This window comes from Halichoeres trimaculatus, unplaced genomic scaffold (genome assembly GCF_033239565.1).
Source record: "Halichoeres trimaculatus isolate MK-OKI-2021-1 unplaced genomic scaffold, fHalTri1.1 fHalTri1_scaffold_7, whole genome shotgun sequence".
NCBI lineage: Eukaryota > Metazoa > Chordata > Actinopteri > Labriformes > Labridae > Halichoeres > Halichoeres trimaculatus.
Genome location: NW_027437185.1, coordinates 35,413,034 through 35,440,590, shown reverse-complemented (window position 1 = coordinate 35,440,590; position 27,557 = coordinate 35,413,034). Strand labels below are relative to the sequence as shown.

The 27,557-nt window shown below is 45.8% G+C and overlaps 1 protein-coding gene and 1 pseudogene across 1 annotated transcript; one reads left to right on the top strand and one right to left on the bottom strand.

Annotated features, from left to right (window-relative positions):
* Positions 1-1,216: 1,216 nt before the first annotated feature.
* On the bottom strand, positions 1,217-25,734 carry LOC141793530 (complexin-2). Its single transcript, XM_074674297.1, has 4 exons — positions 25,624-25,734; positions 8,610-8,788; positions 1,712-1,887; positions 1,217-1,492 (listed from the first exon to the last, which is right to left on the bottom strand). Exons 2-4 carry the CDS (start codon positions 8,638-8,640, stop codon positions 1,295-1,297), a joined length of 405 nt encoding a protein of 134 aa, XP_074530398.1. The 5' UTR covers positions 8,641-8,788; positions 25,624-25,734; the 3' UTR covers positions 1,217-1,294.
* Positions 14,881-16,523, top strand: LOC141793526 (E3 ubiquitin/ISG15 ligase TRIM25-like; annotated as a pseudogene).
* Positions 25,735-27,557: the final 1,823 nt, after the last annotated feature.

Below are 27,557 nucleotides of genomic sequence, written 5' to 3'. Positions count from 1 at the left end.
AGCTCTATGTTTTAGTGGTGACAAAAGAAATAGATCGGTCTCGGTATTTCTTTGGTCTTTGACAGCAATGGATGAACTAACAGGTTAAAAACGACTCCAGGTGTTTGCATTCACCAGTGTAGATGAAGAAAGACAGTAAGAGGTAAATACAGCGTTGAAAGGAAGAAACAAACAGTCAAAGAAGAAACGTGAACCTGCTTTAACCAACCAACCATGGAGAGACAGGAAATGACAACATGAAGCGGCTAACCGCACGTTATCCAAGACTTTAACGCTCTGATTGTCTATAAGGGGTTAAAAATCACAAAGACTGCGTCGGACTGTTTCCTAAATCTGGATTCAAAGCAGATCGGATGAGTCTGATCCACTTTGATGGACTAGGACTTTAGAGCTCTAAACCTGTTCCTGATCCTGAAAGATATACGGGGACAGGAGTTGGTCTCAGGGAGCAAAACGGGCAGCATCTAGCAAAAAGAGCTTAAAGTTTGAGGGAGTTTTACTTTTCTTCTTTTCTTTTTTTTGCAGTGAACAGTTCTCAGGAAGCTCTGATTCAAGAACTGTTGGGCTTTGAATCTTAGATTTCCAGAAGTCCAGGATTCAACATAAGCTTCTGAAAATGTAAAATTACACAAAGTATCCACCAACTGGAGACCAAAGATCTAAAAGAGTTTTACATTTTACCAACACGGCTCACCGGTTTGACTCAGAATGAAACCCTCAGTTCCTCTGCTGGAGGAGGTGATATGAAGGCACATGTCCTAAAATCTGAATGTAGACACTTAATTTCCTTTTTTTCATATAAAGACCAACACCAGGCTCATAAAAGTAGAAAACAGCCACCGAAGTAAACACAGCATGCTCCATTTAACGGGAAACATGGCGGCAGTGTCATTTGCCCCCCTGTCTCTAAGAGAATACTGTTCTCCATTGGTCCCCATCATTTGGCGACGTGGCAGTCGACCAATCGAAACGTCCGTGTAAAAACAAGGAGGTCATACTCATTGTAAGAAATGTGCGAAGTGGCAGTGGAGAGGTTTGACGGCAGTCGTGGAAATAAAAAGGGAAGAGTCGTCGAAGAGTAGAAAAGAAAAGATTCTGAGAAAGGCAGTGTGAAGCCTCCCACAGTTTGGCAAGAAACCCCTCCCCTATCCTCCCCCCGTTAATTTTACCTCCATCATTCCCTCCACCCATGATCCCCCTTTGTCCCGCCCCTTGTCTTCTCAGCCCCCGCAGCCTGGACCAGGCCAGACTGGACCCTGTCTTCAGGGTGGGTTTGATCCCTGTCTGGTGGTTTTTACTTCTTGAACATGTCCTGTAGAGGTCCGGGCAGGAACTTGAGCACGGTGTCGAGGATGCTCTCCTCGTCCTCTTCGTCATCGTCCCCGCAGCCTCGAGGGATGGCCTTCTTCGGGCGAGTCAGTGACCCCTCACAGGCCTGCTCCATGGCGGCTTTCTCCTCCGCCTCCTTCTCCTCCTTCTTCTTCAGCCCGTACTGAACACAGAGGACAGGAGGTGCAATTATTAATTATTGATATTTGGTGAAAGGATGAAGGAATGATGGGAGGAGTATGGGCTGAGTGGTGGGGGGTCACCGTGTCTCTGATCAGACAGAGTCAGGTGAAGACTAGTCTAAAGACTGGATCCCTTAAAAGGGACTTTAAGACCCAAAGAGAAACTGAAGCATCTTGCTTTAGGAGGAAACTTTCTCTACCTTGTCCCTGATGGTCTGCCGTACTTTCTCCCTCTCAGCTTCCATACGGGCGTGTTTGGCCTTCCTCTCCTCCTCCTGCTGCCTCAAAGCCTCCTGCCGCTCCTCCTCCTTCTTCGCTGCGTCAGGGTCCTTCTCCTCCTCCCCGCCCAGCATCTTCCCCATGTCTTTGGTGGCTCCTGAACAGAAAAACAGGTGGGAGAAACCAGGTGAGCGTGGGCTGACCTGACACAGATCACAGACCACGCAGACGGTCCGCCGTGAAACTCTGCATCAGCACTTCTGAGGATTAGGAAGCTGCTTGAAAAACAAAAGCTTGATGAAGCTCCAGCTGGACAAGCTTCAAAGATCCTCAGAGACATCCGGCGTCAGCCGTCTGTCTGCAGCACCTGAGCCCTCTGAACACCACAGGTACTCAGTTTCTGCTCGCCTGGTTTGTATATCAGAGTCTCTGAACAGAGGAGACATCAGAGGAGTTACTTAACAGTTTAAAATCATGAACAAACTGAAATTCATAGACTGATAAACAAAATAAAAGAAAAAAAAGGCATGATACATGTTTTTTGGTGAGAAATGACATTAGATGTGTCAGAGACAGTCCAAAAAACAAAGAAAAAGGGATTGCAGTAACATATTTTTACCACACGAGGGAGCCCGTCAACCACTGAACAGATAAGTATCAAAGAGCCAGGGGGTCTTTGGGGATCAGCTGGTCCAAATACAGCAAATGATTGGATTACTGCTGATAACAAAGACGGGAACCTTGTATTAGCACTGTCAGCTAACAGGAATGATCACATTTCACTCAGTTGTCTTTTGGAGTTGGAGGTTTGAGGAGGGACAAAGTCTACGCAGTCTTTGGAAAGTCCTCGATCTTTTCTGAGGCTGAAAAACTGATCTGGAAGTCAAAGAAATGACTTACTTACTTACTCATGGAGTGACTGTTTTTCACGGTGAAACCTGCGTATGTCACATGTGACAGCTCAGACCATAGACTGTATAAAACATGGACGTAGAATCTGCAACACCCATCTGTTCCTGAAACCATGAAATGAAGCCAGTTCGCAGTCGCAGCCACATCATCAAATGATCCTAATAACCTCTAAACTGAAGTTAGGAAAAATTTATCCACCGTACTGTGTCTGCACATAGTGAAATCAGTGTTCCAGACTCAAGCTGTTTTTTGAACCAGGCTGTAAATATGTTTTTTTTTTGCCGCAAAGTCTGTTTTTATGGCTGAATGTGTATGTGACTTCCGATCTTTCTGCAACCAGCCTCAAGCGGATTCTCGATGAACAGCAACTTTTAGCACTTCTACATAGGCTTCATATTTACTAACTCGATGTTGCCCCTTGGGTTTGACCCCTTTAACCACCACGCGGAAACCGTAGACTGTATATAGAGTGGACAGCGGGGCTCCACCATTTACCATTGTATGGTTTTGAAGCCAAAATTCCCCCATCACAGAGGCCTCCGTTGGCAGCCTTAGGCAGTAGAGACACTGAGGGATTCTGGGAGAATCTAAGTGGAGCCAGGTGACAGAAATAATGATATTTTTTTTCTTTCAAGAGTCTAATCACTTCTTGACTTTACCTCCCGACATATTTTACAATCCCCGAAAAAAAATACACAAGACTGCCAGCAGTCAATCATTGTTAAGCGTGACGTAAAACCTTGCTTTTAACTTCTTATAACTAATGAAAACGAAAGTTTTCAGACAAATCAGGACCTGAATACAAGGCAGCCAAATAATATCTTCAAATCACCACAACAGTTGGACGTGAGAAACATTTCTACCAGGTGTATTAGTTTTTTAAAGTTTGACCACAGCAAATCTGGAATGACTGGAGAGAAGGATTTTTTGACCTATACTGCAGCCAGCCACCAGGGGGAGCAGTTTTTGTGGCGACCTCACTCAGAGCAAGATGACATCCATTTTTTTACAATGGTGTGAATTAGGGGCTAGAAGTCTCAAGGAGGGGTGGGGACAGGCATACAGACCACACTGCCCTCATGTGTTAGGGAGGAGTACTACAGAGAGTCCACAGAGAACACATAAACCTGACTTTTGACCTTTCTGAAAGTGTTTTCTCCATTCTCTATTGATTGTAGTTTTTTCTCACTGATTTATATTCGGCGTGTTAAATGACTGAATCATGGTGGAGCCGAGGTCTTTTCATGATGAGGTTGCATAGCGTCTCTCTCAGTGACAGCTGCTCCCTCAGGTCACAGATACTGCTGCTGCAGTAACCTGCATCTGGTCGATAGTAAATACAGGACCACCTGAGTGTGTATGAATTATGGATCGTCCAGCACAGAGAAAACTTCATCTGCGTATTGATCTTTCTCTGAGGCCGCCTGGCTTCGTGAGTGGAGTCTTTCTTTAACCCGAGCTGGGAGCAGAGAGGGAACAGAAGGCTTCTCGTTTTCTGCTCTGTAACTCACTAAGGAGGCCCTGGTGCTGAGTACAGGGCGGGTCTGGTTCTGGGCCCTCACAGTGAGGTCATTAATCATACCGCTGCAGGCAGAGCTCCTGTTGACCTTGGGTCATTTGGTAAGAAGGCGACTCTTCAACGAGCAAGATGGGACCGTTTCAGAGGAGCAGGAGGGAGGTGCTAGGAGAAATTTGTGATTCCCCCCTTTCTCTCGACTCCCCCTTTCTCTCCTCCCCTCTTCCCTCTCCTGGCTTTACGAGCCCAGCGGTGGCCCGTCCTGTCAGAGGTCCTAATTGGCCTGCTGCTGTGTGAAGGCAGTGAATCTGAGGTTGACAAATTAACACTCAGCTGGAGGGAGGAGGGTCAGGGAAACAGTCCCAGGGACTCTCTGGGGAGTCAGGTTAAGGTCAGACTGTCCGCTGTGTGTGCTCTGGTGTGTAAACACACCCCGACACACAACATGTGTACCTGCACTGTGTGTGTGTGTGTTCAGAAAAAGCCTGGTGCACTTGGACGCGCTTCATGTTGAATGAGAACAACACAGAGAGGAATGAACCAGGAGACAAAAGGAAACAGCTCTGGTAAAAATTAATACATTTTAATGATGTTTCTCTGAGGAAGAGCTGATGGATCAGTGTTTGGTGGAATAACTCTGGTTTCTGGTCTCGACTCTCGTTCGTCTCTGCAAACTCAAGCGGCTCAGCTTTCTTTGATGGATTTTGACCCTCCATCTTCCTCTGGTCCACATTCAGAGGTTTCCAGTGGGGTTCAGATCTAGAAACTGGTCTGGGTCTTGATCTTCTTCCTGTGTGTCATGGAGCATGGATGGATCCTCAGAGTTGGAGGACATGGTCACAGGAGAAGGAAGCAGCTTTTCTTTCAGGATGACCTCCTTAATGGCTTCATTCAGGAGTCCTTCACAAAGATGGATCTGCCTGAGTCCAGCCTGGCTGAAGACCCCCAGATCCTCACCAATGCTCAACCAAATCCTACAGTGGATGTGAGACTCTGTGGCTTGTAGACCTCTCCAGGTCCCCGTTGAACCATTAGACCACCAAGTGTTGGGAAAAGCTGAAAACAGGACTCATCATGAAAAAATGACATTCTTTCAGTCCTCTATGGTCCAGTCCTCCTGGTCTTTGTCAAACCTCAGCCTTCTTTGCTTCTCATCAATGGAGAACTTGGTTCTAGTTTTACAGGACTTGAGTCTGGAATTCTCTGCCGGATCTCTGCTGGCCTCTAGAAGCCTGTTTTGAACCGTTCTGGCTCTGCACATCCAAGACTAGACCCCTAACTGAAGGACCAGACTCTTAACATATGGACTAGACTCTTCACTGAAGAACTAGACCCCTGACTGTTGTACCAAGGCCCTGACTTAAGAACCAGACCCTTGACTGATGAACCAGGCCCCTGACTGAAGGACCAAAGCCCTGATTGATGGTCCAGATCCCCGAATGAAGGCGGTCTTGCTGGTGGGGTTTATTCAGGGAGGTTTAATAAAGTAAACCTGACCTCTGCCGCTGAGTCACGCCCCCATCTGTATATTCGCTGTCTCTCCATGAACAGATATCAGATCCATATCCCCTGCTTCTGAGCTCAATGAACTGTTTTTTAGACCGTGGCGGTCAGATCTAGCTGCGGTGACTTCCTGTTAAAACGGCATCCTCGTTGTTCGGCAGAGGAAATGAAAGAGTGAGCTGGACCTGTCCTCACGCTGATGTGTCAGAGATTATCTGGACGTTATCTTTCTTATGAGCTCCTGTATGAGAAGAAGCCAGAGGTTCAGGTGTTTGATGATGAGGTAAAGGCCGAAAACATCAGGAACACGGTGTTTACACCGCCTGCTCCGTCTGCGGCTGATTCATGAAACACGACATGGAAACCAACAGATCCAATCAGTCATCCAGCAACAAGAAAACAACCTGCAGCTAAAATCCATACCTCAGTCTGAGGCAATGAAACCATGCCAGGGTTTCTAACCTCTAATTACATTACTATGTGTGTGTGTGTGTGTTTGTGTGTGTGTGTGATTAAATAAAGCTGAGGTGCAGCTGAGCAGGACAAAGTGAATGGCTTTCTGTGAACAGTGTTATGTCCTTGGTTATGTCTAAATCAAATTATAGTGTGTGTGTGTGTAACAGGGAGTGTGAGTGGCTAAGAAACAGAGACAATGAAAGAGATGTCGTGTGTAAGTGAGCCATCTTACTTCATTCCTATCTTTGTTGGATCAGACACTCAGTGTGGCGTATTAAAACAGACCGCGCTCCTGTTGTCCTCTCTTCAATAAAAACACAAAGCCTGATTGGTCAGTTTGTCTGCTGTCGTCTGAAAACACTAAATAAAAGAAAATCGACCTTCAACCTGAACCAACCCAGACTCAGACCAGTTTGAGCTGCTCCCAGTCTCATCAGGCTCGTACACATAAACACAGCGGTCGATGTTATTAACTGACACCTCCTGAAGTATGGTAGCCCTTTCCCAAATTCCACCCAGAGCCTTCTGTCTGTGTTAATTTTTTTCTTGAGCAGTACCACTGGAAACCGTGAGGGCAGTGTTGCTGTTACTATCCGATACGTAGGGTTAAGGCTGATTTATGCTTGAAGCATCTGCGGGATCCACGTGGTTTAGTGCGGACAAATGATGGCATTTTCGCACCAACGCCCCCTTGTGGTTTCCTTTTCGCGCTCGAAAATTTCTAACCTGCCCGACAGAGATGCGTGGAAAAGATGGCGGAAGAACAGGATCTCCTAGTGGCCGAAGTGCTACAGGCATCTATATGACTCTTCACACATAGATCACCATGATAACCAAGTGCTAAATAATCCATGGTGTGAAATTGGGCCACTCTCGGCAGTGAAGAGTAATTGGTTAAAAGAAACCGAAAAAGTCTCCCGGACAGAAATGTAAATATGTTATAAACAGAAGCAAACTTCTTTTGCTCTTGTTTAGTACTTTGGTAGACATGTTTGTGATACACCACCCCCTGCAGTTTGGGAATGGACACCAACAGACGCTGTGCGGGGTGTTACAACATAGATGCAAACACTAGATGACTCATTCATGCTGTGAGTCGATGGGAAGCAACATCGTCACAGTGGCGGCCCTCTTGGGACAAGGCTATTCGATCTCTTACAGCATTAAAGTCAGCGGAGAATGGACTTTGAAATAAATGTAGATAGCTCCGTTTTCAACCGTTTTTTAGATGGCTTGGTGTGTTTTAAACATCCGAGATGTAGTTTTTTTTACTGCATACCTAAAAATAATTAAAACCATTGAATTTGATATATGCATTTTATTGAGTCCATAGGTAACTACGTAAATAAGGTTTGTCATAAACCAATCAGTTTGCAAATCCGTGAAGAATTCAGTGAGTTACCAGTGTTTAAGTGAGTAAATTATCCACCTTGTCTCCGACTACAGTACAGCGCACTAGAGCAGTCCCCTGTCCCAATATGGCCACCAGGTGACGATGCTGCAGACTCTAGCATTCTTTTCACATTAGCAAAACTCTTTCACAGTCGCTATGTTTGTGTTTGAGTTCGTGGTTGTCATATAGTTTTGACTCTGGGCTGCCCCCTGGAGGATGTATTGGTTAACTGCAATGCCAACGTAAAGGACACATGGAAGTATGAGAGCAGTGATGGTGACATGTTTGAAAAGGACGGATACATTTTCATACAGAAAGGGAGAAATGGGCCTGTAAAGTGCAAAACAGGACAAAAAAAGAAACGCAACATAACAAGAAGACACCACAAAAAAGGATGAATGAAAAAGGACTGATGGCCGATGGATGGATGGATATGACAGAATATGTAGGGATGGACAGAGGGATGGAGATAAAAAAAAAGGGATGGATGGCTGGAAAAGGAGATGGAGTGGACATATGGAAGTGAGGATAGAGATAGAGTCTTCATCAGAAAAGAAGAAGTGCAGGAGCTGATCTAAGACAAGGAGCTGAGGGGAGGAGGGGAGCTGTGAACCTCATCTCATGCTGCTCTCTGAGCTGACGAAACTGGATGTCAGGGTTGTTTTTAAGAAATGTGGATCCCCTGGACCCCGGGGTCCTCACTTACAGCCTGTTTTATGAGGCCCTTACAGAGTGAGTCCCACGTTCCTGCAGAGTGCAGGCTGTACACCTGATCCCTGCTGACCCCATCTCTGCAGCTCTGCAGCTCTGCAGCTCAGGTCAGGACGGGTCATGGTAATCTGTATTCACACAATCGGGAGTCTGCTCGGCAAACAGTCTGCATCGGGATCTGGACTTATTAAGGTGCTGGTTTGGGCTTCAGAGTTCCTCATGGGAGCTTCAAAGTGTTTGTTTCATTCAGTGCAGAGTGGACTGGGAGCATGCACATTGGTTAGAAACTCAGATTGATCAATTTACAGCTTTTTTTATCAGACTTTCAGAGAGCTCCTGCAGACGTTCACGTGCAAACACAGAGGGTGACACTGAATGCTGTACTCACCTCCTAAAGCTTGTTTCATCACAAAATCCATGGTTCCTGATGGGTCTGGTTCTTCCTCTTAGAGTTACAGGGAGCTGAGCATGTAGCCACCAGGTCAGGGATCTCAGGGCGTCCGGAGCTGTCTCTCTGTCCTCCTCCTCTGCTGGATGCTGAACCTCCTCACTGACTCTCCTCTGGACCTGAGAGGGAGACATGACACCTCAGTTTGAAACAGTTTACATTTCCGATACGTCGATAATGAAGAGAATGGATCCGATAGGTGGAGGGTCCTGGACCCTGCAGGCAGCAGACCTGGGGATGTTAAAATGTCAGATAACGGGATTGTCTTCATGCTCTTTACCCCTGTGACAGGAGAGACTAAATCAATGCTGATGCCATTTGCTCCAAGTCACGTATCTGTAACTTGATCCCAAAGCCCCGGGAGTGTTGTATCGCTGACAGGTCACAAACATTTAGAGGTGAAACCACCAGGAAACACACAGAACCTGGAGATCTGGTGAACCTGATGCTATCCTGGGGCTAACCGTTCAACAACACCTCAGCTTCGAAGCTGTGTCTGATGTTTCTGAAAACTCACTTCACATCCACTATGGGATATTAACTTTGGTTCCTCCTTACCGTGGGTGTGACGCGAGCCCTGTGGCCTCTTTAGCTGCGTTTCCACCAAGCTGTACGGGTCGGTTCAGTACGGTTTGGGACGGTTTGGGACAGTTAAGTCTGATCCCGTGTGCGTTTCCACAGCAAACTGTGCCCTCTCGTGGTGGGCGGCGTGTAAGCCGCATGCCGGAAGCCACAGCTGGTAAACAATAGCGCGACGCCGTAGCAGCTTACCCCGCGATTAAATCCAACAAAGAATAAAAACGCGACACAGTAAACAAAGAGCACGGATGGAAGACATGCAGCATTTCGTCCTCTCTGTGATTTTCATGTAACTCTCTGTTACAAAGTGCAATCAAGCTTCGTTTCAGAGAAGTCTGTGAGCCGCAAGGAGAAATGCAGCCGCTGTCGGGGTAAGTGACGATTCTTTTGACCAATCAACCGTCTGCAGTGTGTTGCTCCACCTCCCGAGAGCGGATCGGTTCAGTCTGGCACCCATACGAAAGGGTCCCAAAAAAGTGGGACGGCTCGTCTCGGTTTTTAGGGATCCGTCCCGGGATGAGTCTGTGGAAACGCCGCTAAAAGCGCACCGTACCGAGACGAACCGACCCGGACTGCTTGGTGGAAACGCGGCTTTTGTGTCTCTCACTGCTGCCCTTTTACAACCACGACAGCTCAGAGGGACTCACACACTTTTACTGTGTGTGTGTGTGTGTGTGTGTGTTGGACCTTCCTGTAAATGCCGGGTGTGTGTGACAGATGCATGGACTGTTTTTCTCTGATTGAATTTTCAGACCTGATTTGATTTGATCTGATTTTATGCGTCTGAATTTGTTGGTGCATCTCCTCAATCGTATTTATCCTGTTTTGAGTTGTTACTTTACAGAAGAGAGGGGCAGTGTGTGTGTGTGTGTGTGTGTGTGTGTGTGTGTGTGTGTGTGTGTGTGTGTGTGTATTTTCTTGTGTTTCAGTCTCCTATCATTGCAAAGACAAACTCAAGGACTCGCTAATAGAATAACTGAGGGATGCGGCTGTCAGACAAGGACATCTAAAAGAAAGGACACACACACACACACACACACACACACACACACACACACACTTATTGTATTACAGTATTCCCGTCTAAAGCCTGCCTTTAAAGTCTTAATCCCCAGAGTGATCAATCATCGGTGAACAGTCCCTGCATAGACGAATCCCTCTCCTCTCGAAGCCCCGCACACTAGCCTCATGAAATCACTCGGCAGTTAACGGGGTATTGTCTAAGAAGTGAGCTGTTATGGACTTGGTTTAGAACCTCCTAAACCATGGTTTTCTTTGAGCCTGATAGTGTGAATGTGTCTCTGTCGGCCCCTGGTGTTCCAGTTCAAAGAGTGACCCTGTAAATTGGAGACCTTCTGCTCAGTCCACTGTTTCTCAAAGCTGTTTGGGGCTCTAGGAAACGGCTTTTGACTGGCTGCAGACGGCTTAGAGCTCGTCTCCATCTGCAGTAAAATAAATCACCATGAAAACCAGCACAAGCCTAAGATCTTCATGCTAACAGGCTAACTGCTATGCTACACAGCTTATCCGTCACCTTCTATGGTATCATTTAATGGGCCACTGGAACTTATTTATCTCTGGGAAATATTTCACACTAGTTGGCTGTGACCATTGACTGTCGTGGACAGCGTGGCTCTGCCATTTACCATTGTACGGTTTTGACGCCAAAAAACCCTTCGTCTCAGGCGCTGCCTTTGGCAGCAGTTGTGCAGCCAGGGTCTGCAGTAAAGGGAGGGATTCCTGGAGAATCTCAGTGGAGCTTGGTGGCAAAAATAATAATTTTTTTGTTTCTTTCGCGTGTCTAATTACTTCTTGACTCTACCTCCTGACATATTTTACAATCCCCGAAAAAAATACAAAAGAGTGGCAGCTGTCAATCATCGTTAAACGTGACGTAAAACTTTGTTTTTAACCTCATATAACTAATGAAAACAAAACTTTTCAGAAAAAAGAGGACTTGAATACAAGGCGCCAAATGTTATCTTCAAATCACCACAACAATCAGACGTGAGAAACATTTCTACCAGGTGTATTAATTTTTTAAAGTTTGACCACAGCCCATCTGGGATGACTCTGGCAATGGATTTTTTGACCTACACTGCAGCCACCCACCAGGGGGAGCAGTTTTTGTGGCGACCTAACTTTGAGCCGAGCAAGATGACGTCCATTTTTTGACAGTCTATGATCCTTAATGAGCACAGTTTAACTCGCTAACAATACAGACTGCTAAAGGAGTAATGGGCTGTTTGGAATTTTCTCACAGTGTGGTGTTGACACACTGTGGTATCTATACTTTCATAGGTTCAAACTGCTCCATCCTTTGGTTAAATACATTTGAGAAGTTGAAAATGATTGTTTGGCTTCAAATCCAAGCAGAAGAAAATCTTTTGAGAGACAAATGCTTTAATCACAAGATAGGATGAGTCTATCTACCCTCGGATTCACAGGAGAGGAAGAACCTATCAAGATGTGGTAACGTGGAGCAGAGGAGCGCCGCTCCACCTGCCCAGGCCTGAGTACTGTCTCCTTACGTAAGACCTTCTCAGTAGGCGTTTGGAGCAGACTTAACTCCCTCATCCTGGTGATGGTGAGGGCCTTTAAAACCTTACATAACCTTCCTTTCCTTTCATATAGAGCCAGATACACCGCACAAACACTGAAGACAGCACCCAAGGGCATCCATCGCCTCCCACTTCGCTCATCTCCCATCCCCCAGCACCCAACCATCCTTCCCTCCATCCCACTGCACCCTTTCTTCTCCGTCTCCTCTTCCTTTTCTACTTTCATAATCCCAACGCTGTGGCGCGGCTTGGGATAACGTCATCACAGCCACGCAGACACATTAAAACGCAGGTTCTCCAAACTCAGAGTCTTATCTTCTCCTAACCATCTAAAATTAAAACCTAACCTGAAACTTTTTTTCCCTAAATCTTCCACCTGACTGGATGATAAACCCGGCTCTTCCCAGGTCAGCATCCGTCCTTCTCTCACACTTGGTAAAGACATCTTCCATGGATCGTATCCTGAGTGAAACTCTGCTGCTCTCTGAACCAAATGTCACAGTGCCACCACAGACGGAGAATAAATCCTGGAGACGTCTGTGAATGAATTAATGATGGGCTGCTAATGCCGAGCCTTGCTCTCAGACCTGCCAGGCAGCAACTCCACAGCCCAGCAGCATTATTTATTCATGAGACGATGGGGTGATGAATTATTCCCTCAGCACAGACTGGAAGGCAAAGCAGGATACACGACTCTGTTTCATTTTTCTTTCTGTAAAAGTGAGCGATCCGAGTCAGACTGTGTGAAACAAGGTCTAAAGGAGGAAGCTCATTTCAGCTTTAATATTTAATATTCTAATAAAGCTTCATGGGGTTTATTATAGCCCTGACTTCCTGTGATTCTGGACGTTATTACAGATGAAATATTACACCATTTATTCATGTCATTCTATTTCTGCTCAAGTCAATGAAATGGGCCTTTCCATTAATCAGACTGTATTTTTAGACACTTTCTACAAAGACTTTTCTTTCATTTTCATTCTAATTATTGCATCTTTTGGCTTAGGCCTAAATAAAACACATTTTCCTTACTTAATCACAGCTGGAAAACAAACAAAACAAAAGCCCTGGTGCAAAACAAGGAAGTCAAGCCAAGGTTACTGTGAATGTTTTTTCTACTTGCGGATGTGCACATGTGCCTGTGTTCGCCATCATAGATAAGTCCATGATAAAAAAAATACATAGTATTTTGCACACTACAGATCAAAGTATAAACCAGAGAATGTGGAGTCAAAAAACAGCCTCTAAATTGATCGGTAGCCTCCTGCAGCCTCTTTTCAATGGTCTGAATTTGCTCCTGCGATGATGAAACTACCAAGCGGCAACCTCTGGTCTAAGAATATGAGACAATGTGGAAGTGCTAAAATCTGCTGTTTCTTGAGTGTTCGCTTGAGGCAGGCTCCAGAAGTAGCGGAAGTCACAAACACACCAAGCCAAAAAAAAAACGTCTTCAAAGCAGAAATTAACCTGCTTACAGCCTGGTTCAAAAACCATCTTCTGTCTGAGTCGCTAATTTTACTACCGGCTCCCACTTTACGGGGGATGAAATTTTTTCTAACGCGGCCGTTCAGATGATATTAACATCGCGAGCTCCCCCAATAAGAGGCACAGGTGAGGGTCACGTGACGGCCGGCACCCTATGGCTGTAGGCGAAGCCCTTGCCACTACCAATATGGCCGCTATGGCCGATGTGCCTCATTTTCCATTTCAGAAACAGATGGGTGACGTCGGCGAGACTACGTCCATGTTTTATACAGTCTATGGAAACTACAGAAGACTGTGGTGGGATCACAAGACCCTGTTGCCCTCATCTGCAAAGCTTTGAATAGACAATATGGAGGAGAAACGACATTAACAATATGGAGCAGAAGAGCACAGTGCAATGCCACGAAAATGCTCACAGACCATCCTGATGGAGTCGTATATACAGTCATGGAAAAAGTTATTAGACCACCCTTGTTTTCTTCAATTTCTTGTTCATTTTGCTGACTGGTACAATGTAATGCACATTCGTTTGGAAATATAATGATATCAAAAATAGCTCATAAGATGCTGATACCGTTCTATTTTTCATGGTTTTCTTGATAATGCTCAGTTGGTACTAAGGGGCCCAAAGTGAGCCAAGAAAATATCCTCCACACCATTACACCAGCAGCAGCAGCCTGAACCGTTGATACAAGGCAGGATGGATCCATGCTTTCATGTTGTTGAGGCCAAATTCTGACCCTACCATCTGAATGTGGAGCAGAAATCCAGACTCATCAGACCAGGCAACGTTTTTCCAATCTCCAATTGTCCAGTTTTGGTGTTGCTGTGTGAATTGTAGCCTCAGTTTCCTGTTCTTAGCTGACAGGAGGGTCACCCGGTGTGGTCTTCTGCTGCTGTAGCCAATCTGCCTCAAGGTTGGACGTGTTGTGTGTTCAGAGATGCTCTTCTGCAGACCTCGGTTGTAACCAGTGGTTATTTGAGTTACTGTTGCCTTTCTATCAGCTCCAACCAGTCTGTCCATTCTCCTCTGACCTCTGGCATCAACAAGGCATTTTGTCCCACAGAACTGCTGCTCACTGGATATTTTCTCTTTTTGGGACCATTCTCTGTAAACCCTAGAGATGGTTGTGGGTTAAAATCCCAGTAGATCAGCGGTTTCTGAAATACTCAGACCAACAACTATGCCACGTTCAAAGTCCCTTAAATCACTTTTTTTTAATGTGATCCTTCAACACGTAACTGTTTCTAATCTGTGGATTAAACTTGAAGAGTCTGAGTATGGGGAAAGTGATTTATCACTAAAGAATGAAACAGTGGCCAGAATTCAAGCAACACCACTTTGTTTGTGAGGGCACAAAGTCTTCGGCTCAGAGTGCCGCTCCACTTCCTGTAATGTGGAAAGACCTGGTAACCACTCCCTGGTCTGTCACAGCCAGCTCCACTCTGCACATCACTCTTGGTCCCTCCCCTTTAGATCTACACTCTGAGATCCGGCGGAAACACATGTTGTTGAGATCAGAGCTCAGAGGAGTTTCACTTTTCAGAAAGAGAAACTCAGTCAGTTCAGGACAGCGAGTGTTGAAATGGCGCAGAAAGGAGTGGAGCTGGACCGGGAGTCCTTCTCTTGTTCCATCTGTTTGGATTTACTGGAGGATCCAGTGACTCTTTCTTGTGGGCACAACTATTGTATGAGCTGTATTCAAAGCCACTGGGATACAGAGGATGAGAAGAGGGTCTACAGCTGTCCTCAGTGTAGGCAGACCTTCACCCCGAGGCCTGTCCTGCTGAGAAACACCATGCTGGAGATCGTGCTGCAGGAACTGAAGAAGAGCTCACTCCAAGCTGCTCCTGATCGTCCCTCTTATGCTGGACCTGAAGATGTGGCCTGTGACGTCTGCAGCGGGAGGAAACTCAAAGCCATCAAGTCCTGTCAGGTCTGCTTGATCTCCTTTTGTCAGAAACACCTCCAGCCTCATCATGAATCTCCGGCTTATGAGAGACACAAGCTGGTGGAGCCGTCCAGGAGGCTCCAGGAGAACATCTGCTCTCGTCACGATGAGGTGATGAAGCTGTTCTGCCGTACTGATCAGCAGTCGATCTGTTCCCTCTGCTCTGTGGACCAACACAAAGGCCACGACACCGTCTCAGCTGCAGCAGAAAGGAGCCAGAAGCAGAGAGAGCTGGAGGAGAGTCGACTTCACATCCAACAGAGAATCCAGGACAGAGAGAAAGACGTGAAGCTGCTCCAACAGGAGGTGGAGGCTATCAATGGCTCGGCTGATGGAGCCGTGGAGCACAGCCAGAAGATCTTCAGCCAGCTGATCCGTCTCCTGGAGAAACGAGGCTCTGACGTGGAGCAGCGGGTCAGATCCCAGCAGCAAACTGAAGTGAGTCGAGTCAAAGAGCTTCAGGAGAAGCTGGAGCAGGAGATCGCTGAGCTGAAGAGGAAAGACGCTGAGCTGCAGACGCTCTCACACACACAGGACCACAACCAGTTTCTCCACAGCTACCCCTCACTGTCAGCACTCAGTGGATCTGCTCACTCATCCAGCATCAAGACCCGTCCTCTGGCCTACTTTGAGGATGTGACAGCAGCTGTGTCAGCAGGCAGAGATCAGCTACAGGAGGCTCTGACAGTCACATGGACAAACGTCTCACAGGCAGCAGCTGGAGTGGACGTTTTACTGTCAGATCCAGCAGAGTCCAAGACCAGAGCTGATTTCCAAACACAGCGCACACACAGCTGGTAATATCAGATGGAGATAGAAGAGCAACGTGGACAGGACAGAAACAATCTGATTACAGTCACCCAGACAAATTCACTGATTGTTATCAGGTCCTGAGCAGGGGGAGTCAGAGTGGATGTTGTTACTGGGAGGTGGAGTGGAGAGGAGAAGGAGTTTGTGTTGCAGTTGCCTACAAGAGTATCAGCAGATCAGGAGCTGATTCTTTATTTGGATTTAATGATAAATCTTGGAGATTAGATTGTTATGATAATAATTATAAATTTATCCACAACAGTGTCAAGACTAAGGTCTCAGGTCCCTGGTCCTCCAAAATAGGAGTGTACCTGGATCACAGAGCAGGTATTCTGTCCTTCTACAGCGTCTCTGAAACCATGACTCTCCTCCACAGAGTCCAGACCACATTCACTGAGCCGCTCCACGCTGGACCAACATTTTGGTATGATTATGGGGACAGTGCTGAGTTTATTGATCTGGAGTAAAATCTCTGCTCCATTCAGACTAAAAAGGAGCGACAAGAGAATTCAAAGTGGTGTTGTTGTGCTCTGCAGGTTTAGGATCTGACTTTGACTCCAGTGAGTCTCTGTGCTTTAGCTCTTAACGCCAGCTTTTGGATCCTTTTTCTCTCCCAGCATTTTGGAGCAGCTTTGAGTTGGGAGGACACACTGATGCTGGAGCACTTGTTATCATTTCTTATTTTGGCAAAGCTTCAATCAATGCATAAGAAAGCTGCTGAGTGTAAAGTGTGTGTTTTGTATCTGAGGGATCTGTGCTGCTCTGTCTCTGTGTTAAAAGTGTGTTTCTGAAGCAGCAGGATGGTCTCTACAGCATGGACTCCTGCTCCGTGAGACGTCCCCAAAACCAGACAGACGTGTGTCAGAGATCAGTCCCTCAAATATCAGCAGGACTCCTGCGCAGCATCTCACAGCGAGCCTCCAGCTGTTTGAGGTTAAAGACAGGAAGAAGAAAGCTCATTATCTGAAAGATTCTTCAATAACAGGGACCTTTAAAGGGAACATACAGAGGAACAGCTCAGCCAATCAGATTGAGGTTTAAAGCTCATCTGTTTCCGTGGTTCAGTTCAAAAAGGGGAACTCATTTATTCTACAGACTCAGTCCACGCGGAGGGGAATATTTCAGCATCTGTCTCTTTAACTGGGAGGAGCGTGGCTTTGTGAAGATGGTATAAGCAAAAAAATTTAGTTATGAAAAGACTTATTTTGAAAGTGGGTCTTAAGGTTCACCTTTACATCATGTATCAATGTGTTGCTCCTCATAACCTTTAGCGTCTGTTCACAGCTGGGTCTTATTTGGTTAAATCACATGTTAATGTTCTTTTTTGTCACTGTTTATACTCTGTTACTCTGAATAAAGCTGAGAGAGATTAAAGGGGACATATCATGCTTGTTTCTCCTTTTCACTATGCCAGACTAGGATGCCTGTAAAGCATTTCTGCCCTCAGCACAAGTCATTTAGTTCCTTCATTTCCCCACAATAGCGTTCTCAATATCCTCATTTTAGACCATTCTGAAGATCTCGTTGAAACGCTCCGTTTGGAGAATGACCTCCAGTAACCTCCCAACGTCACAGCCCTTTGTGCTCTGATTGGTCAGTTCTATCAGAGGGGCGGAGGGGGTAGAGCCAGGGGGCGGTTTTTGCAGCATGGGAGTATTTACAAAATCGCCACTTTGAATGGGGCAGACCGAGCGAGTTTGCTGTTTGCCAAAACTTCACCGTAAGGCATTGATAGCACTAATAAAAATGTTCTGCAGCTCAGGAGGAAGAAAATCCACCTCGACATAGATCATCTCAGGACGCTTCAGTGTGGTGAGTCAAACTGGTACTGTAACATGTATAGTTTATACGTTTATACTCAGCTCTTGGTGGGTGTATCCCTCGGTAGCGGTTGTGTGACTAACTGACATCACAGAGGAGGAGCTGCTTTATCAGATTACTCCAATAAAAAGAAAGGATCCTCGCGTCGTCACTAAGGTCAAAATCTCGCGGCCAAATGGCAACAATGACCTATTTTCAGAGGCATCGAATCTCGTTCTAGGATATCAGAAAAAATACAATATCTCATTTTTTGAAAATTCAGGGGTTGTAAGGTCTTGTTTTCAACTTTATTATATTATATGTAAGTATTACATCAGGGATCAGCATGATATGTCCCCTTTAAGGATTGAATGTTGAACTCATTGGATGTCTCCTTTTCTTTCCCTCTGATCAGAGATTTAGGCCTAAATTAGAGAGTTCAAGCATTTTATTTAGAGTTTATCTAACTCAGAAATAAGGAAAAGCTGGATGGATGGATGGATTAAAACAGTATCAGCATGTGTTCTCAGTTATAACAGTTTTTATCTATTAATTCAACAACTCAATAAAATAAGAGGACAAACACAATCTTTCCATCCATCCATCCATTATCCATCCATTTTTTCATCTATCTATCATCCATCCGTCATGTTGTTCATCCAGTTACCCCTCTATCATCCAACTTTCCACCCATTCATCTATCTGCCAACTGCCATTATGCATCATCCATTTTCCAACATCCAACTGTCCTGATGCTAATTTATTCATCAATCTATCATTTATCCATCTCTTGATTAATCCATCATAACATCCATCCGTCATCCGATCATTCAGAATCCAACCACTTCTCCATTCATCTGTTATTCATTTATATGTATTTCTATCCATCCATCATCCATCCTTTCTTCCATAGATGGATCCTTCTATCCCTCCATTTATCACTCTCTTCTGTGTGTTGAACATGTTTGCATGTTTTCCACCTCATCATTTCATCCATCATCCAGTAGCTTCATCATCCTAACTCTCCTTCTCCATCTATCATCCACTCCTCCGTCGACAGTAGCATCTTTTCTTTCATTAGCAGCAGCATTCATCACCTCTTCATCATGACTTTTTCATCACTTCATCATTTCTCTCATCTGTCCCGTTGGCCAGTTAGTCGTCACATCCTCCATTCATCCACCACTTCTCTGACAGTTAATGAGCCCATTCATGCACAGAGTCCACGCTGCATTCATCCAGCAGAGTGTGTGTGTGTTTCTGTGTGTGTGTGGAGCTCAGTGAGTAGGAGAGTGAGCCAGACATACACACACTTCAGATGGACAGTTGTAATAGTGTGTGTTCATCAGCTGCTCTCATTCAGCATTAACCATCTAACACAGCGGACTGATGATCACTGCACTCCTCAGTGTTTTCACCATGAAACCCACGAGTTAACTCTCCTCCTCTTCCTCTTCCTTATCCTCCTCTTCCTCTTCAGTGAGTCCACAAACAGGCAGACCTCAGTAACCAACCCTGTCACTGTAAATCACAACACCAATGCCTGCAAATGGAGCCAGACTCCATCCACTTTGCCTGCTTTACAGCCTGATATGTGTGGCTACATACCTCCTCCTCCTCCTCCTCCTCTTCCTCCCCCTCAGGCTGAGGGGGACGGAGGGGGAGGAAGTGGCCATATATCACCAACGAGGCATTCGTCCATTTGTCTTGTGGTTGGGTGGCTGAAGGAAGAGAATGAGGGATGGAAGAAAGGGTGCAGGAGGGGGGATAAAGAGGAGACAGTGAGTAAGGAAGAGAAATGAGGGCATAGGAAGGAGGGAGGATGGTGAGGAAGAGGATTGAGTGGAAAAAATGAAAGGGTGAAACAGAGAACTGCCTCAAAGAAAGTAGGAGGAGGAGGGAAGAAGATGCCTGACGGGTGAGGGATGGAGAGGAGAGGCAGAAGTCACTCACAGCTTCACGTCAGAGCTGAAGAATCAGAATAAAATATGTATTAAGTCTCTGCAGCGCCACCTGTTCAACTTCTAATTTTTTAAAACTCGTCACTTTGAGTAAAAAAAATCATACTGATAGAGAAATGACCCATTCAGACTGAAATCACGTTTGAAACCAGGCTGTTAACATGTTTAATCCAGCTTTTTGAATGGGTGTGTATGTGGTTTTTGATATTTCTGCTGACAGCCCCTAGTGGAGACTCGAGGAACTGCAGTTTGTAACACTTTAGAACTTCAGAGGATGCTGCATAGGAGCAATGGGATCATCCTCGCCTGACATCACTGCAGTTATTGTTAGCTGTAGCTGTTGGAGTTTGGATATCATGGGAAATTTGTTGTACCCCTTGGTTTCAAGTGAGGTCCTGGTTTGTCTTGGTTTCAAGGGCCATGTAGCCAATCACCGCTTTGTTCGATGTGAATGCAAAAAATGTTCAAGATGCACAGGGATGTAGAGGAGACTAAAACAGGAAAGAAAAGAGCTGGAGGAAGAATATGGAGGCTTGAGGAGAGGAGATATAAGCCGTGTCCCTGGGCCTTGGAGAGACTTGTTGACATCAGGATATTCACGACCACACTGTCACCATCCACAACCTCAGGACTGAGTGGGTGGTGGACGAAAGAGCAGTAGGGTTGCTCTTTTTGTCTGTAACAGATGGTGTTGTTGAGCTCACATTGAACTGTTGGCTGAAGGCCTCCATCCATATTACCTGCCCAGGTAGATTTCATATGTCACACTGTGACTGGATGGGTAGTGATGGGTATAGCATGACGGCTCAGTTTGGAGCAAGCATCCCTGATTATGTTTGTGCCACATCCTACTGAATTCCCCAGTATCTACCATGGAGGCTGATATCGTCGCACTGTTAAAGCTTTTCTTCCATCTGCTCCTGCTAAAAGGCGATGAAAGTTCTGAGTTACGTAAACTTTGTGCCAGACAATTGTGTTAGTCCTTCCGATCAGAGTCCCAAGTGAGAAGCAAGTCATTTGGTCCAAGTCTCGAGCAAGTCTCACATTTTTGTCATTTATCATCAGGCACAAATTTAGCTACCTATAGTGCCTGGCCACGTGTATTTGTTTTGCTGGCATAGGGTCCTTTATCCACCTTCCTAAAGAATAACAGAGTGGACTAAATGTAGCTATAGCTAGAGGAAAAACTTATCAGAGGCTAAATGAGAAGAAATAAAGGTTTATCGTGGGAGTTATTTCCTCTGCTGACGAGTCACGACTGGATGCTTGTTATGAAGAGTGATAAAGTGTTGAGGACGGGGGCTTGCTGCCATAGATGGAGATTAGTTATGTAGTCACAGAGGCTACAGTAGCCCATATTAACGTTAGCCACAGTGCAACATTAGCAAAAAAAATGTTCAGAACACAATCGACAAACATATCACCAACACAACCAAGATAAAGTTGGATGTTGATCCCTCTTTTTTCTTTATTTTAGCATCGCATATCTTGCTTTGCCGTTTCTACTCAAGTGGAAGTTTTTAAACACAACTGCTCGACTTTTGGAGCAGCAGAGCTAGCTAAAGGCTCAAGGGCAGTCGCTATGGTAAGCTAACAACCGCACCGTGTTGTGTGTGCCCTTTGGTTGCTTGCGTGCTTGTGATCTCATCAATCAATCAACCAATAAAAGTATGAACCTGTAACGGGGTGAACGTGCTACAAGTTGTCCAACTCAGCTTTTCTCAAGTCGAGTGGAGTCTGAAGTCATTGTCTTTCATGTCAAGTTGGGTCTCAGTTTTTTTACCCTCGAGGTTGAGTCGAGTTGCAAGTCGTCAAATCTTCGAGTCGGGTCTCTATGACTGGAGTCCAATTGTCTGCTTTGTGCTCGATGAAATCCAGAGCTTACGTAAAGTGTGGGGTGAATGTGTGGAGCGGCAGAAGGAAACACTGTGAATTAGTGATGTGGAGCTGTGCGGCTCAGTGTTTGTTCTGTAGACGGCAGACGTCCTCAGAGAGACCCACGCTCCATAATGCATGCTGAGCTGAGTGTGTTGTCTTCAGACGGGCTGTCAAATCTGGGTCAGAGGACTTCACAGAGTCAGTTTGGGTTCCTGCAGCACCAAGGAGGTCAGGACACAACAAGTCATCATGAGAAGATCTGCAGAATGGTTTTTTTTAGAGGTTTTCAAGTTTTAAATGATGCAATTCCTTCTCCTCTTCCACCGAGCAGTTTTTCCAGGACTATCTTCAGAATTTGGGGGTAGAGAGGATGGAGTACCCTGTACTGAGTTTGTTATCCAACATGTCGTGGAAGTATCAGGATGAGGCTGAGTGCTGCTCGATGTACCGTCCTCTTCTCTCCTGACACGGCCGTTCAGACTGTTCCTCTGTCAGAGCTGCTTCTATCTTCTGATGGGAGCTGAATCCTGCTCCTTCACTTGAGATGAGAGCGTTATCTGCATCCAGGAGCTGGAGGAAGACAAGTGTGTGTCTGTGTCTGAGTAACAACCCGAGGGCCACAGGCTTTCTGTGGGTGGGGGGGAGTATATAATCAAGTTAGGCTGGATATAGCTCTTCCTCCCGACAAAGTGGATGTGACAGTGGGAACAATGGACGATTAGCATTAAACACAGAGCGAGGACGCTCACAGGGGAGTTGCTGGCTGCCCCACGCAGACAGGAAGCCGTGCAGTTAAAAATACAAACAGGGTTATTCAAAGAGAGGAGATCAGCTCATCAGGAGCTCGACACTAAAGAAGTGAGGGCGTAAAAACATCAGTCTCTTTGAGGAAGATGAGTCACAGCCCATTAAAGGTGGAGGACATGGTTAGGCTTTCTTCAGTCCTGAGTATAAATAACTTCAGCTGGGCACAAACCGGACCAGAGAAAACAGAATATGCACAAGATCTTCATGAGACTTGCTAAATGATGAGGTCATCACCTAAGGATCTAGTTCAAAACAGGCTTTCTGTGGGTAGGGCCTCAAACACTGGGGTCTGCCCATAGCCCCGCCCCTCACGGGCCAATCAGAGGGAAGGGAGCCTTAAAGAGACGGCAGCTAGCATTTCAGAAAGCGTTTGCTACAGTTTTAAGATGAAACTCTAAGGTATTTTTGGGTTTTGGTCGCTTGTTAACACAGAAATAGCGTTTTAATGGAAACAGCCTCCAGAGTGGGAATTATTCTGAAATGCTGTGGGCACCTTTACCGTGTAAACGGCAAGCCAGCAAGTAATATCCACTAACTTAAACTGCCGTGCAGGAAGTGAACATCAACTTACAAAGCATCATCTTTTTATTTGGACAGTTTTTTTTGACACCACCTCGGGTGCCCTCTTTAGAGATACGAGCACTGGCTAACAAGCCTGGATCATCTCTCTGGAGTGCATGGCGCCGAAAAAACACTTTCTGGGGTGAGTATGGTTGACATCAGGTATTTTCAAGCATTAATGAGGATTCGGCAGCTCCTCAAAAAGCATCACTGATTCATTGAGTGACAGGGAAAAATCTGTTTATTTGAATGATTACAAAAGCTCAGTCAGCCTAAACACAATCTTCACAAGGGATGGTCAATGATTTTCGAATATTTTAATAGTCATTAACAAAAAAAATCATGTGATGATGGCGTTGTCCTGGCTGCGGCAGGTCCAGTTCAATGGCAGATGCTGGAGCTAGCACATGTAGGGATGGGTACGGAATTATGTCCCTTTAATTGGTACCGAACAAATTCTGTCAAAAGTACTGGGTACCGATTCACGTAAAATCAATAACCAATTACTACCCTACATATATATATATATATATATATATATATATATATATATATATATATATATATATATATATATATAAAACAAATTGATATGCTTTAACACATGAACACAAAAAAGTACTGAAAATTGGTACCATATTATTTCCAATAATAAAGGTACCCATCCCTGGATACGCATCAATTTCACAAAAAAATAAATAAATAAAAAATTGAGCAGGACAGGAAGTTCTGCACAAAAACCATCTAAAGCAACTTTAAAAAAAAACCAAATTGTGTCCAAACCAGATTGTATTTAACTTGACTGCAACAACAAACTGGCATGATGAACGGAACCGGACCAGGAGTGAACAGGTTTGAGGATTTACAGCCAAAACAAGAACAAGGAGACGTTCAGAAATGGATTGGGAAGTGCGGGAACTCCTTTGACCAATTAACAGTGTTGTAGCTCCACCTTCTGAGAGTGGACCGGTTCAGTCTGGCACCCATATGAAAGGGTCCCAAAAAGTGGGACGGCTTGTCTCGCTTATTTGGGGATCCGTCCCAGGATAAGTCAGTGGAAATGCCACAAAATGCGAGGTGTACCGAGACGAACCGAACCGAGATGCAGCTTTAGAAAAGCTGTATCTCCCTGTATGCAGACGACTCTGCTGTATTTTTTAACACAATCTACTTTCAGGGATTAAAATCTGACTCAGAGGAACAGAAGCAGCAATGAACTGGAACGGCAGGAACAAATTTTCATTTAAGGTGTTTGAAACAGCCAGTGTGATTCTTGGATCCCAGAGATGGGACTGTGTTTGAGTCGTATTGTGAGGCTCTCTCGTCACACCACCAATATTGAACCAAATAACATAACAGAGGCAAGAGTCGCCCCCGTTTCGTGTCACAAGCTGACAGTGAGGTGTTGAACAGGACCTCAGAGACCTCGATGCTGCAACACAGAAACGGAACCACTTCAGCTCAGTGGGGACCAGCTTCTGCTGAGTACATGGAGCTGTTCAGGGCAAGAAGTGAAGCTTGGTACTTGTTCCTCAGCTGCTTGAAACCCAGGTGTTCTTGGAGGGGGGCAAATGCAAGGCTCAGCGGAGCTCAGAGACTCTCCGCCTCTTCTTCTTTCTTGACTAAACTGAAGGACAGTTTCATGTTTGCTGGTTTCACACACAGAGACTGATCATCTCTCACATCAAATCCTCGATCTCTACTGAGCTCAACCGACATCACTTCACCTGTCTGGATAACGGATCAACAGAAGCTCAGTCACAACAGCCCTCCACCGGGGATGCCAACACCATAGCGGTAGGATAAAGGACAGCCTGTGCGTGTGAAGGAAGTGGCTTCATTCTCAGTCTCTGAAAGGATTCGCTAATCTCTCTGACTCTGGATGTGGAGCCACGTTGGAGCTCTGTTGAAGCTGATATCATGAGGACGAGAGCGCTGATACACACACACACACACACCACCCTGTCAGAGCAGAATTTAACACACCACAACGGATCAGTCTGTGTGTGCGTGTGTGTGAGTGCGATTGGTTACAGGAAGCTCTCACACCCATCATCATGCCCGTGAACGCACTCTGTGCACAGGAACAAACACCTTTCAGTTCCTTTATGCACGGATCAGACACACACACACACACACACACACACACACAGCTGCCGGTGCATTACATAAAGCTAATCAATGCACTGAATGCTATAAATAATGCAGGCTCTCCACCATCCATCCATCGGCAGCCCAGATGATGCTGCTGCAGTGGAGGAGGAAGATGAGGAGGAGGAGGACCGTAGCCAGCAGGCAGGCCCTCCTCAGCCCGCAGCGCGGGAACACCGCCTCCTCCTCATGGCTCCAAAGCTGCAGCCTTCTCCCCCTTTTTCTGTTTCAGGGATGCTTTGTGCACACACACACGGCTCGTTCTGCGCGTTGCTCCAGGCAGCAACCAGCAGGTGCAGCCTGTGTGTGTTCACGCCTCAAACCCCACACACCCTTTCATCCCCCTTGCCGCTGAAACCCGCCGCGCTGCACCCAGAGATAAACAAACCCAGCAGAGAGATGTACTGACCTGATGAAGACAGCGAGGCTGGAAGGATCCGACCGGTCTGCAGCCAAACCCCCGAGTGAAGCTGGTCTATATACTCCCTCCCTCTCCTCTGTCTGTCCCCACCCCCTCCTGCGCACTGTTACCTCACTGCCTCCTCTCCGTTACTCCAGGAAGGAGAGAGGGAGAGCAGGGAAGCATATGGCGACCAGCAAATCACAGCGCCACAGGTCTGTGAGCTCTTTTTGTTCTGTCTCTGCAGAGAAATGAAGAAAAGCTGCTCTCAAACCTGCTGAAATGAAGTAACAGACTCACCCTTTCACTAAACACACCTCAGTCCTGATCCATCTCTGTGACCGAGTTTATTCCAGGGCTGATGGTCTCCATCCCTGTGGGGGTGTTTCTCTAAACCAGGGCTATTCAATTACAAATTTGGTGGGGCCAGATTTTCAGACTGAGGCCCCGTTTACACGACGTTTCATCTGAAAATGCTAAAACGCTGTGAAAAAATTCTGTGTTTACATGGAAACGCTGATGGACTGAAAACGCTGTAGTAAGCATGCCAGGCCTGTAGATGGTGCTATAGCTGTCTTGTCCAGAAGCCGCTATTGGGAGATCTCCACTGAAGCAGAGTTGAGCCGGTCTGTTTTCAAAAGTTTGCATTTTAGGCCAGCTGAAACGCTGTTTCCGTGTAAACGGAAATATGGTACCGATTCCTGTTACCTGGCAACCAGTATCGGAACCCAATGGTACCAATTTTCTGTTCTTATGTGGTAAAAAATATCAGTTTGTTTAATAATAAAATGTAAATTCCTTTAAATTTAACATATTTATTCTTCAATATATAACCTTGTAATGCTGTGTTCATGTCCAGTACGGAAAACCGCCTACTCTTCCACTCCCTCACAGTCACAAGGATGCATTTAAGTACCTAAACATGGTACCTTTTGATTTCACGTGAATTTAACAAAATTCGATCTGTACTACGGTTTCTCTACCTGCAGGTTGGCTTGTTTCTGCAGCAACACGATAAAATTCAGTCACAACATTCAGACAGTAAATCAGCTGACTGATGGCATCAAGTCGACTCAAGACCGCTAAAGGAGAACGAACCAAATGGACCAGGTGTCATTGCGTCCTTTCATCCAGCACGCATCAGGACCTCCAGACACACGCTGAGGAGTTGTCTGGATTTCTATAAACAAGTGTGACTGGACACGGATATACGCTCAAAGCATCATGGGAAATGCAGTTTTAGATTGTCACTCAGTAAGGAGACCTGAACCCCATCACAGCAGGATAAAGAGGATGGTTCAGAGTGTGATAAATATGGATAAAACTGCTGATGACCAAACTTCTGAGGTCGCAGGAGCAGCTGCTCTCCTGTGGAAGGGGGCGGGGCTTCAGTCTTCCTATCAGATATAACCACATGAGTCTGTGTTCAGGTGTCATCAGCCGCCGCTGCAGCAGCTGGTCTGACCGCCTGTTTGTGCCGGAGGCTGCTGTTGTGTGTAACTCTAATGCACTCATTGTTAAAGTGTCATTACCAGGCTCATTTATCACTGAGCAAACACGCACACGCACACACACACACACACACACACACACTGAGGCACTGAGCAAACAGAGAGGACAGGTGGCGCCTGCTGCTCACCATCACATCACACCAACCGCACGCCACCATTAAAAACAACCTCAGGATCTCTTCCAGAGAGACAGAGAGCAACGTGTGACAGACAGAGACTATCTGCTCAGATTGTCCAGATTATGAGGCACAGGTTTGACATTGATAATCCAGTTTCATTTCATCAAACTCCAGATTTCTGAGCTCCAGCAATCTGATCAGGAAAGTGTGCTTAGGTTTTCACAGCACTATTCTGTCAGGATGAAACCTCCGTGAGAAATAGGGACGGTACCTTTCACATTTGAAAAGATACAGTATCTATACCCGGTATCTG

What these genes read in the sequence shown, in the direction of transcription:
- LOC141793530 (XM_074674297.1), bottom strand. Translation starts at nt 8,640, where the DNA reads ATGGATTTTGTGATGAAACAAGCTTTAGGAG. An exon ending in GATGAAACAAGCTTTAGGAG is followed by an intron (nt 1,888 to 8,609) that starts GTGAGTACAGCA and finishes TTTTCTGTTCAG; the next exon opens with GAGCCACCAAAGACATGGGG. An exon ending in GGCAGACCATCAGGGACAAG is followed by an intron (nt 1,493 to 1,711) that starts GTAGAGAAAGTT and finishes CTCTGTGTTCAG; the next exon opens with TACGGGCTGAAGAAGAAGGA.